Here is a 13,135-nt window from a genome sequence, read left to right on the forward strand (position 1 = left end):
AGCCCTGATGGTCTGGATTCTCAGTGTTCACTTTCAGTTTCCTGTGTTATTATCACCATTCCATTTACTTATTAGCAATAAGGGGAAATTCAGGCCATCTAGGGCGAAAGTTTTTAGAAAGACGACAGGTTACCAGATATCGGTTGCTTTCGACACTGGTGACTGAGAAACAATTTCTGGGGCAACGAACTCCGGAGACCCGTATTTGCTGAACTGAGGCTCAAAGGGTGTGATCTTCTGAGCGAATCCGAAGTCACAGAGCTTAAGGTCTTCCCTTTCAGGATAAACCATGAGGATATTCAGTGGCTAGTAAATGAAATAAAATAAAAGGGAGAAACTTTTCTTGAAAGCAGGCAATATTTTCAGTTGTAAGTAAGAATATTTCAAATAGAGAACGCCCATTCCTTGACCAACAAGAGGCTATGATAAGCTAGACTTGCCATTGCACATTACCTTAATGTCCAAATGAAGGACGTTGTTGTCATGAAGATATTTGATTCCTTCCAAAATTTGCTTGATATACAATTTGACCTAAAAATTAAATTAGTTATTAAACAATTATTAAACATGGATAGTAAATAAGAGGGTTCCTTATTCCACCAACATTTTTAATATAAGAGGGAGAGATTGAATTAGAAATACTTTTAAAATTAGAATGAATTTTTTATATTGGTCTTGCAGTTGAAGTAAGATGCGAACCAAACATTACCCTGTGGAATGAAGCTGTGCTTTGTGTGTGACCACATTGCCCTGCTGGAGCCTTCTATATGTGAAAAAGCCCTTACTTAAAAATAACAACCCTACAAACAGGCAGAAAAAGAGATACAGAAATCCTCAAGTTTGATGAACCTTATCAACTGTCTAACTTATCTAACTCAAACTCAGCTCTGGCTTGGTGTAAATCAGGCAAACACATTTAAAACACAAATACATTTTAAAACTCTGTTTTAAACCTGTTTTCTTGACCATATGTAGATCCAATCTGACTATGACTGAACAAGGAGTGAAGATTTACAGCTAGCTTTGGAATTGCTCTACCTTTGACATTTTATAGTGTTAGCTGACATTTGATCTTGATTTCTGCAGGAAATAAAAGAGAGAACTTGTAATGCTTGTAAGTCCCTTCCAACCCAAACCATTCTATGATTCTGTGATGTTTCCCTCTGAGTATTTCTAAGAAAAGCCAATTTTACCAATAATTATTGGACACCTGGCTACTAGATGGGAGACATGAACCATTTTGGACTTTGAACAGCAAGGATCTCAAAAAAACTCCTTAGAAACCATGATTTAAGCCCTTGGTTTGGAGACTGAAAGGGGGTGGATAGACGTACAGTTGCGAGGGGATAAAGCGTTATTAAGTGAAGTTACAGGAGCTCCAGGTGACAGCAAAGAAATTATGATAATAGATCAAATATCACCTGTATTAGGCTGGATGCAATGCGGGTGCTCAAAACCGCTGGCTGTTTCTAGTTATTTCCCAAAGAAACTCAACTGAGTAATGAAAGCTGATGGGAACACATTTTAAAGGCTGATTCTGTTTTGACAGATTGTCACTGGTTCAAAGACATTCCTCATATTCAAAAGCAAAATACAGCTGGAAGGTACTCGGGTGGTACCCACCAACTCTGGACTTCCAAATGAGAAAGATTACCTCTGCTTCAGTGACGACACTCTTCTTGAATAAACGGTCAAGGAGCTCTTCGCTGGAGCATCTGACAACAGCATTAAGGGAAAACAGAACTACAGTTAAATCACAGAATCATAGAATCGTTTGGGTTGGAAGGGACCTTAAAGATCATCTAGTTAGGGACACCTTCCACTAGACCAGGTTGCTCAAAGCTCCATCCAGCCTGGCCTTGAACACTTCCAGGGATGGGGCATCCACAACTTCTCTGGGCAGCCTGGGCAACCTAATGCTCATTTTTACTCTCTAACCACTTCTGTCCAGCTAACAGCAGAATTCATGAGGTGATCTCAGGCAACATGATGTGCAGATAATTAATTAAAGTCTCTACTGCAGCAGTGTCCTTCTTGCAGAACTGAGCTGCTCTAAACCTGTGCTCGCTGCAAGCAGGTGCATGGTATCGCTTGTGCTAAAATCTACCTGTTGGCTATGGGCTTTTCTGCTCTGCACTGCATTTTCCTGGTGCTCACCCAGGCTGGATCTCATGGAAACAGAGTCCTTTACTTCCAGACATTTCAGAAAAGAATTTTGGTGCTTAACAACTCATTCACACTTGTATATACAAGTATCATGTTTTTTCTTAAAACAGCAGAAACATAGTACTTCAGTGAAGATCTCACAGAACTATGCTATCCTGCCGTGCAGAGAGAGATTGTTCGTGTCCTTTTGTCTCAGGCAAAACCTAAAAATGGTTGATTGCTTAGTTATTTAATAAATGAGCTCTACCTAGTACTCCAAGCAGCACAGTAAAAGGATACAGCTCCAGAATCAAAATGAGTGTTTTCCGCGTTTCAAACTGATCCAGGAGCCTGGTAATTCTGTCATGGGACAGAGAGGCAAGAATCTCTCTCTCCTGATGCGCTCGAGCCTTTGTTTTGCTTCGTAGAGGTATGAATTTGGCAGCACAAGACACTCTGTTCCCTTTGTGTACAACTCGTTTCACAAAGCTGAAGCAGCCCCTGTGTAAAAATGAAAGGACAAACCCTGCTCAGACTTAGTTCAAAGCCCTCTGCACAGCAGGTGTAGACCTTTCCACGTCCCAGCCTTTGACAGCTGCCTACTGCTCAGGGCTTAAATTCTCCAACATAAGCTCATTTTCCTTTTTGTGAGGTGCTATTGCCCTCTCCTGGCTGTCTCCAAAACTAAGCAACGAGTTCACATCAGGGGAAAAGCTGATGAAAGGTGATACAGCCTTGTGCTGACAAAGGCTGATGCTCTCGGATCCCTTGGAGGGACACGGTGCTTGTGTGTACGTCGCCATGGGCTTGTGATGCTAACATTGCCAAGAAGCCATACCTGGGCACCTAACCTGCCAGCGTATTTTGGTGGTATTTTTTCTGGTTGGATCTACCTGGACCTATGGGCTGTATGGACTATCCCATCCTCTGTCAGAAACCTCAGGAAAGTGTTTCCAGCACACCTGCAATGAGGTCACCTCCCACTTCTGCCAGTACTTTCACCTTTTCAGAATTTTCCACAGCTAGGACTTTTCCACCTCTGCTTCTGGTTACACATGTTCAGCAGCTCAAGATGGGCAATTGGATATTCTCCGGCAGTGATGCTATGAAGTTAGAAAATTCATTTACCTTCCAATCTCCTGCTTAACCTCGTAAAGGGAATGGAGCTTTCTCCTGGTGGCCACTTTCTTTGCTACTTGGTCTTTCTTAGCTTTGGAAAGGGAAAGGAAAAAATATGAGTGTTACTATTCAGAGCACAATGCCGTGCTAATAGCATGCAAAGTTATTACAGGAGAATTTAAGGCAGGGAAAATTACAGGGTTCCTCTAAACTTCTGCACAGAATTAAGTGGAGCTCTTCAATGACAGAACCTGTCAATATGAATTTTATATATATATGTAGGTCATTAGATCATTTGCTCTTATACTGGATCCTGCCATACTGGTAATGTACGAATGCTACGCAGGAATACAGAGCAGATGCCATATGAGTAGCAGAAGACGACTGCAACAGAGTATGTATTGCACTGGCTATGGAAGGAATTCCTGCAGCTGAAAGAATGACATTACCCTCATGGACGATAAGCTCTGCTTTGCACAAAACCTCTCCTCCTGCATTTTTGGCAACACAGGTATAAACACCACCATCCTCCGAGACAGCATTGTCCACGACTAGGAAATACGTTGTTCCTTCCTTCCCTTGATGGAGCCTGTTGCTGTCTGTCAGCAATGAAGTACCCTGAAAGAATGAAAAGACATTTTGGCATTGAAAAAAACAAAGATGGAAACAGATGTTCCTTCTTTTCAAGAAATGAGACACAGGAGCAGAGCTACAACACAGACAATTTAGGCTAGCGAATCTCGCTGACAAAATGCTGGCTGAAGAAGTCCCCCATGTCTAACTCTTTCTCTGCTTCCACATTACCCAGTAACATTTCTGTTTCATAACCCATTCGTAGGAATACAGGCTTGGGAGGGATCACCAGGGCTATATATGAAACATCCATCTCTGAGCTGGTCCTTATTATGCTGGAGCAAAACTTTGAGTTACAGTAGATCACTCCATGCCAGCACCAGCGCAGTGCTTGGCAGCAGTCAAAAAGTACCAGATGTTAGAAATTATTAGGGAAGAAAAGAATAAATGACAGAAAGCATCATCTTATAAATCCTGTGTTTGCCCAGGGTGTAGTACTCTTGCAGCAATGTTCTTTCTGTAACAGCTTCCAGATGAGGATTGACTGGGCAAGTTGGGGCTCTTCAGCCTGGAAGGGAGGCTTTAGCAATATGACATGATAGGGCTGTAGAGAAGTATGAATCGCCTAGGGAGTGGGCAGGGATTAACTTTTCCTGGTACAAGAAATTAAGAACCGACACATGAAGCATGTGGTAAATATGTACAGAACAGCCGAAAAGAGGTGGCACTTCAGACAGCTTACTGTCCTTGGGTTGAACTCCTTGGCAAAGGACACTGTACATGTGAGACCTTGGCATGGGTGCCGGAGGAGACTAGATAAGCACGTGGAGAGCTTTACTGTGGGTTAGTAAATAGGTAAACGTTCAGCTAGTTGGCGATAACTCTGAGCCAAAAATGTCAGAGATTATTAATTATCAGGAATATTAACAGGATGTATCATATATTCTTGCCTTGTTCTTATTCTTTTTCAAGGTGTTCAGGTGTGTGCATGTGCATGTGTGCATCTGCTGGTATCAGCACTAGTGTGGCCAGCAGGAGTAGGGAAGTGATCGTGCCCCTGTACTCGGCACTGGTGAGGCCGCACCTTGGATACTGTGTTCAGTGTTGGGCCCCTCACTACAAGAAGGATGTTGAGGTGCTGGAGCGTGTCCAGAGAAGGGCAACGGAGCTGGTGAGGGGTCTGGAGCACAAGTCTGATGAGGAGCGGCTGAGGGAACTGGGGTTGTTCAGTCTGGAGAAGAGGAGGCTGAGGGGAGCCCTCATCGCTCTCTACAACTACCTGAAAGGGGGTTGTGGTGAGGTGGGGGTTGGTCTCTTCTCCCAAGTAACTAGTGATAGGACAAAAGGAAATGGCCTCAAGTTGCGCCAGGGGAGGTTTAGATTGGATATTACGAAAAATTTCTTCACTGAGAGGGTGGTCAGGCATTGGCACAGGCTGCCCAGGGAGGGGGTGGAGTCGCCATCTCTGGAAGTGTTCAAAAAACGTGTGGATGTGGCGCTTCAGGACATGGTTTAGGGGACATGGTGGCGCTGGATTAATGGTTGGACTTGATGATCTTGAAGGTCCTTTCCAACCTAGTGATTCTGTGATTCTGTGATGTATGCATATGCGTGGGAGGGGGTTCTTTGCATTTTTGCTTGTTTTTTGAAGTTATTTTAGTTTTCCAAAAGTAGCTCATCCTTGTACTTCCCATACAGAAAAAAAAAGGAGTAAAACCCGTATGTACAAAAATCTTAGTTTGACAGCAGCACTACAGACAATCATTATAGATCAACACTGGCTTATTTCAGGGGAACAACAATATTCTGAGGAATAAATATTTTTTCCTTCCTTTCTATGGGATATTCATTGTCCTTTGTCACTCATTTTACCAATTAGCTGCAGAAAAGATACAGTCTGGAAGTCACACTGACAATTGGAGTAAACCACTCTTAATCCTATCCCTGACCCCAAACCTACAACACACATCTTGGTGGCTCTCAGGTAGGAACCACTCTCCCTTCCTGCCCATCTTGGTGCCCAAAACCATCTTGGTTGCCCTCTCTGCAACAGGAGCCACAGTGGAGACAACACAGAGTAAGATGCGTGGTTGATGGTTCCAGCGAGAACAGCAGCTGGTTCAATAAAGTCTATAGATATGACCCAGAATCAGTGTAAGAGGTGTGGGGTGAAAGAGCAAAGGAAATTCTCCACAGAAGTACTGCACCACAGTCCTTTCTGTGGTCCTTGCTCTCAGCCAGAGAAAAGTCTGCACTTACCTTAAACCACAAAACAGTAGGCTGAGGGGTTCCTTCAATGACTGCCTGAAATTTGGCACGGTCCCCAGAATTCACCTGCACATCCTCTATTGTCACTTGCATATAGGGAGGACCTGGTGAGACACAAGGGTTTGCCACATGCACAATACCGTAACTTTATTCATAGTGAGCTGATGTAGGCTGAATTACTCAAATGGGAATTGTAAGACTGGCCATTTAGGATACAACATCAGCTTGACGTCAAATCAAGAGATATCACAGCAATATATTTGGGTTTCTTTGTAGTAGCATTACTTTTAGGCTTCTTATCTTCATGCTATCTGTTACTTTTTGTTTAATAGTTACCGCTCAAGAAACTGAAGTCTTTTTAAAAAACAGTCATCAGGAGTTATTACCAAAAGAGAAGACAATGACAATCATGGGATGTGGGAAAGGGAAACAAGGTTCGTTCTTACTTGTTGGGGTCTTCTCCTCAGTCTTATACACACAAGTTCTTTCCGTGGTCTCAATATAAACTTCACTCTGTACATCCCAGACCACATCTCCTTCTCTTCTGTACCAGTCTCCTGCCCCTGTGGCTGGTGATGTTCTTTTATGAAGCCCAAGAGAAAAGATCATTACATAGTCACATATAACTACAGAGATGCAGGATTACACCCTGCCATTGTTCTGTGTGTTTAACCATCAGGCAAATAATTATTTACTTAAAATTAATACCAGAAGAATTTTGTTTTGGGAGAATTAATTTCTCTCTGACTTTTTCTATCCTTTTTGCACAATATATGTATGAACAGGATTCTAAAATTAGTTACAGACCTACAAGAATCAGTTCAAGTCAGAACTTTCTTCCTCCACCACAGAGGTCTTGCTTTCCTTGCAACAAAGTCTGCCACATTCAGAAATCTGTATATTGAGATGGGGATTTACCTGGTAATAGGAACAGTACGTTCCTGAGTGCTTTCATCTCCAACAGCTGTCTCTTCGTGGGAAGGACCAGGGCTGGGCTTTGGCACACTTGGTTCTTCAGCTGGAATCTGCCTTTGTGCTTTGTCTGGCAGCAGAAATAGGGCAAGTTAGACACGTCACCTATGATGGCACACCTGAAACCCAGAGCAAATCTTTGGAGCCATCCCTAGTCAGCCTTGTGTCAGAACTGAGTCTGTCTGACCTCAGCTGAGTGCAATCACCGAAGCTAAGAGGAGAATTTGTCCCTCTTGAGGAGACCCCATGAAGCTAAGGGCTTGAATAACATCAGAGAGACTGAACGGTGACACATTGCTGACTGGGCAAAACTAACTGTTCTGTAAGAAAACACACACACAAAAATAGGAAAGGCAGACAATAGGGACAAGAAGAAATAGGATGACTGGAAGGATAGCGTGAATTCAATACATCCTTTAATAGGACATAATTTAACTGTGTCTGAGTTCCAGCTCATGGCTATGATGATATCATAGAAATATAAAATCATTTATGTTGGAAAAGACCCTTAAGATCATCGAGTCCAACCATTAACCTAACACTACGAAGTCCACCACTAAGCCATGTCCCTAAGCACCATGTCTACACAACTTTTAAATATCTCCAGTGATGCCCAGCGTTAGCTTTGTACACATAAATGCTTCAAATATACTTTGTTATGAGGACAGTTCTTGACTCACTGGTGCAATCACAGACAGCATCACTGAAATGAGTAAGCTTACATCAATGAAAAACTGGTGGTCAAGGCAGGCCCTGGCTGGGGGTACAACTAATATGGAGATAATATGGAGGTGTGCTAATATGCAGGACCTGGTGATGTTATAACGTCAGCATTGGTGCACGTCCACTGAGTTCTTTGAAAATGTCCTCGCACAACTCTAAGTTACACCAGAACAAGTTTTGGCATCTGGGTCTTGTAGGAACAAGGAAACAAAAAGATGGTGAACTCAATGGCAGTTCAGGTATTGTTCTTTTATTACTAATTATTTTACCAGATATATCTTCAAAAACTGCTTTAATAGTCCATTCCAAAAGTACCTGATTGTCTTTTGATATCAACCACTGGAGTTGCCCCAGAGGGTAAAGTACATCATCTCCTTTTTCATCTGAGGAGAAAAGTTTAAATCAAGAAGAGTCTTCTCCCCAGCAGGAAAGGCCTTTTTGGGGAGAACTCTAGGGATGTTTGGTGCTGGCTGGTTTTGGAAAAAAGCAGCAGTTTCTAGAAATGACATAAAACAGCTCTACTGGGATGGAAAACATGGTTATTCAAGGCATTACTGGCAGGGTCAGTGATCCCAGGTTGGTGGGACTGTGCTTTCCTATTGCCAGCACTACTGAAATATTTGCCTTCTTTTTAGTCAAAGCATGTGATCATAGGGACAGTTGTCAAGTGTCCATTTTATTAAAATAATTCCCCATATTAACAACATATTTAGTTTCCTCAGATAAAAGGACTGCAAAGCCCTCATTCACTGTTCTATTATCTCTGTAGTCATGACTAAGAAAATAATCTGCTATCGACATTTTACTTATGATTTTTGAGTCATCCTGCTTCACCAGAGGATTATTTTCACAGATGTTTTCCTACTACAAAGGAAAAAAGGTTTTAAAGCCCTGTCAGATTTTTATGCAGTTACTTTGGGTCTGATTCCATGAAACGTTTCTATCCTTGTTAAGTCTTAGACATTAATATCTTTTTTTTTCTAAACAGCATCTGGAGTTTGAGGGCTGAAGGCTAGTTGACATTGTTCTTTTAAGTTAACACTGGTGGAAGACAGTTACTCTGACGACATAGAGACAGCTTAGACAGGTTGCTGAGGCAGAAGCAGAAGGAAGAGTAGAAGGATTGCCACTTACTCATGTTTTTTTTAAAAAAACAACACAAAGACAAAAGACTTGTTCTCCTGGCAAAACACAGTCACACACATCATTGGTTACACAAGGAAACTGCTAAGGAGTCTATCAAGACCCCAAAGCAGGTGAAATGCAGGTGCACTTGGTGCACTCAACATCCTAGAAAGTCTCTGACACTTGATACAGGGGTGTTAAACACATTTCCAGCTTGTTTATGGCAAACAATAAAAGAAAAGCAACCTCCCTTCCCACCCCACTAAATCAAAAAACAAATTACTTCTATAAATGTAAAGGAGGGATTCCACCCCCTTTTCTCACCCAAAAAAACTTGAAGCAAGTCCCGGGTCAAAAGCCCAAAGGTGGAAAACGTCCCCTGTCCCTCCATTTTGGGCATGTGATGAACCAAACTCTACTTCAGACACAGTTTTCAAATGCCTCCTGTTTCCAGAAAGATCTGCCCCAAACTTGTGTCCAACCCAACACCGACCCACAGCCCTATGTTTCTTTGAGTCTGAATGTCCTCTCTTAATTTTCAACTACTCAAAACACAATGAAAGAGAAAAATGAGGGAAAAAACACGATTATTGGCGTGTTCAATATCTTCGTCTCTCTTGACTCTCATGGGACATTTTCCAGATTCATGCCAAACCTACCATGCCCTCCAGCAGTCCGGGTTTGGGTACTGGCTTCATGAACTAGCACAGAGAGCCCAGATGCTGTTTCTGAGCGGTCTGAAGGAATGGACCCAGGAAGGCTAAGGTCACCAGCTCCTTCTCGCATGCCTGGGGGAAGAGTCACCAGCAGTGACGCCGAGTCCACAAGTTTCTTTAGAGCTGTCTTGATCTCCTTATCAGCACGCTGAAGTGAAGCCTGGACAGAAGTCTCCATCTCTGACTGTGGGGAACTCATTCCTATAGACAAGAAGAACAGCTTTTCTCTCTTCAGGGTAAAAAGAAAATAGCAGCATCATTCAACACATGGAAATATTTACAGTCGTATCATTTTCCCCTCCTAGAGCAGAGAGCTGATGCAGAAATGCTTATGCCAGCAAGGGGGAATGTAGCTAGGATTTAAAACAAGAAGGTTGGCACAACTCTCTTTGGAAAGTTGTATCTCACCTGGTTGAGGACACTGTGCCACACTGCACACACACACACGGCCTTTCCCCAGACAGCAGAACAAAGGATCCATCTCCCAACTCAACCCTGCATTGGCTCGTCTATCAAAAATACCTTCATTAAGATCAATGACATGAAGCCAGTGGTGGTCCATTGCTCTGATAGAGGCCCTGTGTGCAAGGAGGATGTTACTCTCACAGGGAAGGGGAAGGAGTGAGCAGCTACCAGCCTCATTGGTGACTCTGGAGAAGGGCAAGGAAAAGAAAGGAGGGTTGTTCTGCTTCATGAGTCTGTAAGTCTGAGAGGATGGCAGAAAAGCTACTCCCTGCTCTAAAGTAATGTATTTGTCCTACTTTACAATATCCAAATATTTTTGCTGGGCTTTGCACTAGAAGGTACCTGAGACTTTTAAATTTGTGCTGGACTGTGCCTTTGCAAGATACTCTAGAAGCAAAGTCACCTGGTCCGTATAGTAATGCCCAGCAGTTGTGTAGAGCGAAGCATTGTACAGAGGAAGACAGAACTCCTGCCTCCAGAAACTCACGGTCTTGAAGGCAGAGAGAAGACAAAACCTTTCCACACAGAAAAAAATTGATTTTCAAGCATACGTCTTTGCAGAATGGCCACCCAGGAGACAAGTACCATGGTCACATCACCAGCCAGCACTGGCAGAAGAAGCTAGGCTAGGATGGGATCACATAAGGACCTCAGGAGCTCATCTCATCCAATCTCCTGCACCATACACCTTCCAAAAATCTTGAAGAGGCATAACAAAGGGACAGATAATATTTAGGGAAACCCTAAAGTAATCATAAAAACAGACAAAACGCATGCCAGATTAAGACAATTCATCATGTTCATGATGTGGTTGCTTGCCAAGCAAGAGTGCAAACTCGAACCATCATGTAGTTCAAGAGAAAAACGAGCACTTGCACAGAAACGACCCTGACTTGTTTAATGTCATTGACACAGGGGCATGTCCTGGAGCTCTTTCGATGCTGCTCCTTTCCCAGCCTTAAGAAAGTAAATTGCCGTCATAGACCTTAGCAGGTAAAGTTGAAGGCTACGTTTGGGTCAGCCCCCTCTGAAGATATCTCACTTGATTTTTGTTTTCAGTGTCCTCCCTGTGAGCATGATGGTTATGAAATATTTCAGTTCTGTGTTTGATGATAGAAAAAGCAAGTTTGGCTCACACAATGTCCCAGTCTGCCCATCGGTGTTCATCAGCACTGGGACAGGTGGAAGATCTTTAAATATTTTCCTAGATAAATATTTTGATTCTCTGGTATTCCTGTTGTGATTGCTGCCAACTGGTACTGTCCTACATGCTGGGCAGCTGCCAACAGGTGAACTGTTCAGAAAGGCATGAAACCGTCTCAGTATCTTTCAATGAGAAAACATATTCACAACATGTGTACAGGTTATATATAACCACAGGTCTCCCCCATGCTCCTAATGCCACCATTTTCCTCCCTTTTAGGGATGTTACACACTATGATTCAAGCTGCTGACCTGAGAAACGTTAAAATTAGCTGAGGTGCATCAAACTAATGCCGCAGTGATGACACGCCTGCGATGGACAGCCTGTTTCCCCGTTCTAAGATCTCACCCATGAACCTTTCTGCCCCACATCTCCTTCAGCCAATAACCAGGAACACAAGACTGACACATACTTTGAAGTCTCAATTCAGTCTCAGAGAAGGACCCAAGAAGATGAGCATCATTCAAAATTATTGACTCATAGATCTGAGTTGGAAGTATCCCTACAATCAGGTACTTGCACTTCAACATTTCTGAAACTGTCCATAAAAATGGGAACCAGAGCCCAGCTGCATTAATGTTCTTCGGTTGCAACCCAGCTCCTGTTGAAGTCAATGGGAGAAGTGGATGAGCTGATGGACTTGTCAAGAGCCGTGAACACAGAAGAACACAGAAACCCAGTGAGTTCAGTGACAGCTGATGCAAGACATTTATTGATATAAACTCAGCATCTAACAGCATATCTTGCATGTGATTTTTTTTGGTGTGTTTTCTTTCTTTTTGTACCTCAAGCAAACTGAAGTTTCCACTTTATTATTACCCATTTACCTGCAGGAATTTTAGTATAACATTCTTTGTATTAAAATTTTTAATACAGCTGTATGCTTTCATCTAGAAGAAATAAACCCCCACACATCTCATTAGTTATCTACATAGTTTAATCACTTACAAGCATAATTTTTAAACTCTAGGAAAATATTTTGAAAGTATATGTAATGAACTTTTCATAAACCTTTCATTTTTTGAACTGAGTCCTGCATAGGATTTAAAAAAATTCCTTTCAATTGATTATCTTTTGCTTAAAGATAATCAAAAATCTTTTCAAAAGAAAATGTAAACAGATGTTAGTTGCTTTGAGCTAATGGATCAAAGTACAGTTATGTCTGCTACGACCATCTGAACTGCAACCTTTTAGTTTCTGTAGAAAAACCTGAGCATCAACCACAACAGGAGGAAAGGAAACCTCCACATTCCTTTACACATCTTTATTATCTTTTGGATGAATATTGTATTTTTGAAGACTATCATAGAGCAAATTCTTTTCTCAGCAGTATCTTTGTAAATCTGAATCAAATCCACTTCTTTTTGTGGAATTATTCTAGACTGATACTGGAATAACTGAGATCAGAATCAGGCCCAATATGACAGAAATATCTTTAGTTTCGAAAGTATTTCCCTGTTGTATGTCTGTTACTTTCCAACGTACAGTGCAATATATGAAAAAAGCACTACTATATATCCATCGTATTGCTTAATTATAAAACAAACAGTATAAACCAAGGAGATGTTATAAAAAATGGGAGAGTAACATAAAAGAGGCTTGATTTCTTTCACCACATGTGATCACTGGAAAAGCATCCTATATCATGAGGGTAGTGCACATGATATTATTACACATAACATCCTGATTGAATATTGAAAGTAAAAGGCTGTGAAATCAGTATGTTCATTTTAGTCAGCACATGATCAAGGTGCAGCCACAGAAGGAAACAAATAATGTATTCTTTTCTACAAGCACCTTATGTGAATTCAGTCCCTGTCAGCAG

The 13,135-nt window shown here is 42.0% G+C and overlaps 1 protein-coding gene across 1 annotated transcript in view; it reads right to left on the minus strand.

Moving 5' to 3' along the window:
* Positions 1-13,135, minus strand: part of LOC104619452 (obscurin-like) — a gene marked incomplete at its 5' end in the record, with an annotated part of 122,615 nt that overhangs the window by 16,579 nt on the left and 92,901 nt on the right. The window contains 11 exon segments of the mRNA XM_010285333.1: positions 134-306; positions 454-531; positions 1,655-1,715; positions 2,446-2,646; positions 3,274-3,350; positions 3,709-3,882; positions 6,097-6,209; positions 6,552-6,685; positions 7,024-7,147; positions 8,070-8,183; positions 9,585-9,842. Of these exon segments, the coding sequence (XP_010283635.1) occupies positions 134-306; positions 454-531; positions 1,655-1,715; positions 2,446-2,646; positions 3,274-3,350; positions 3,709-3,882; positions 6,097-6,209; positions 6,552-6,685; positions 7,024-7,147; positions 8,070-8,183; positions 9,585-9,842 (1,507 nt within the window).

Source organism: Phaethon lepturus, unplaced genomic scaffold, assembly GCF_000687285.1.
Source record: "Phaethon lepturus isolate BGI_N335 unplaced genomic scaffold, ASM68728v1 scaffold5994, whole genome shotgun sequence".
NCBI lineage: Eukaryota > Metazoa > Chordata > Aves > Phaethontiformes > Phaethontidae > Phaethon > Phaethon lepturus.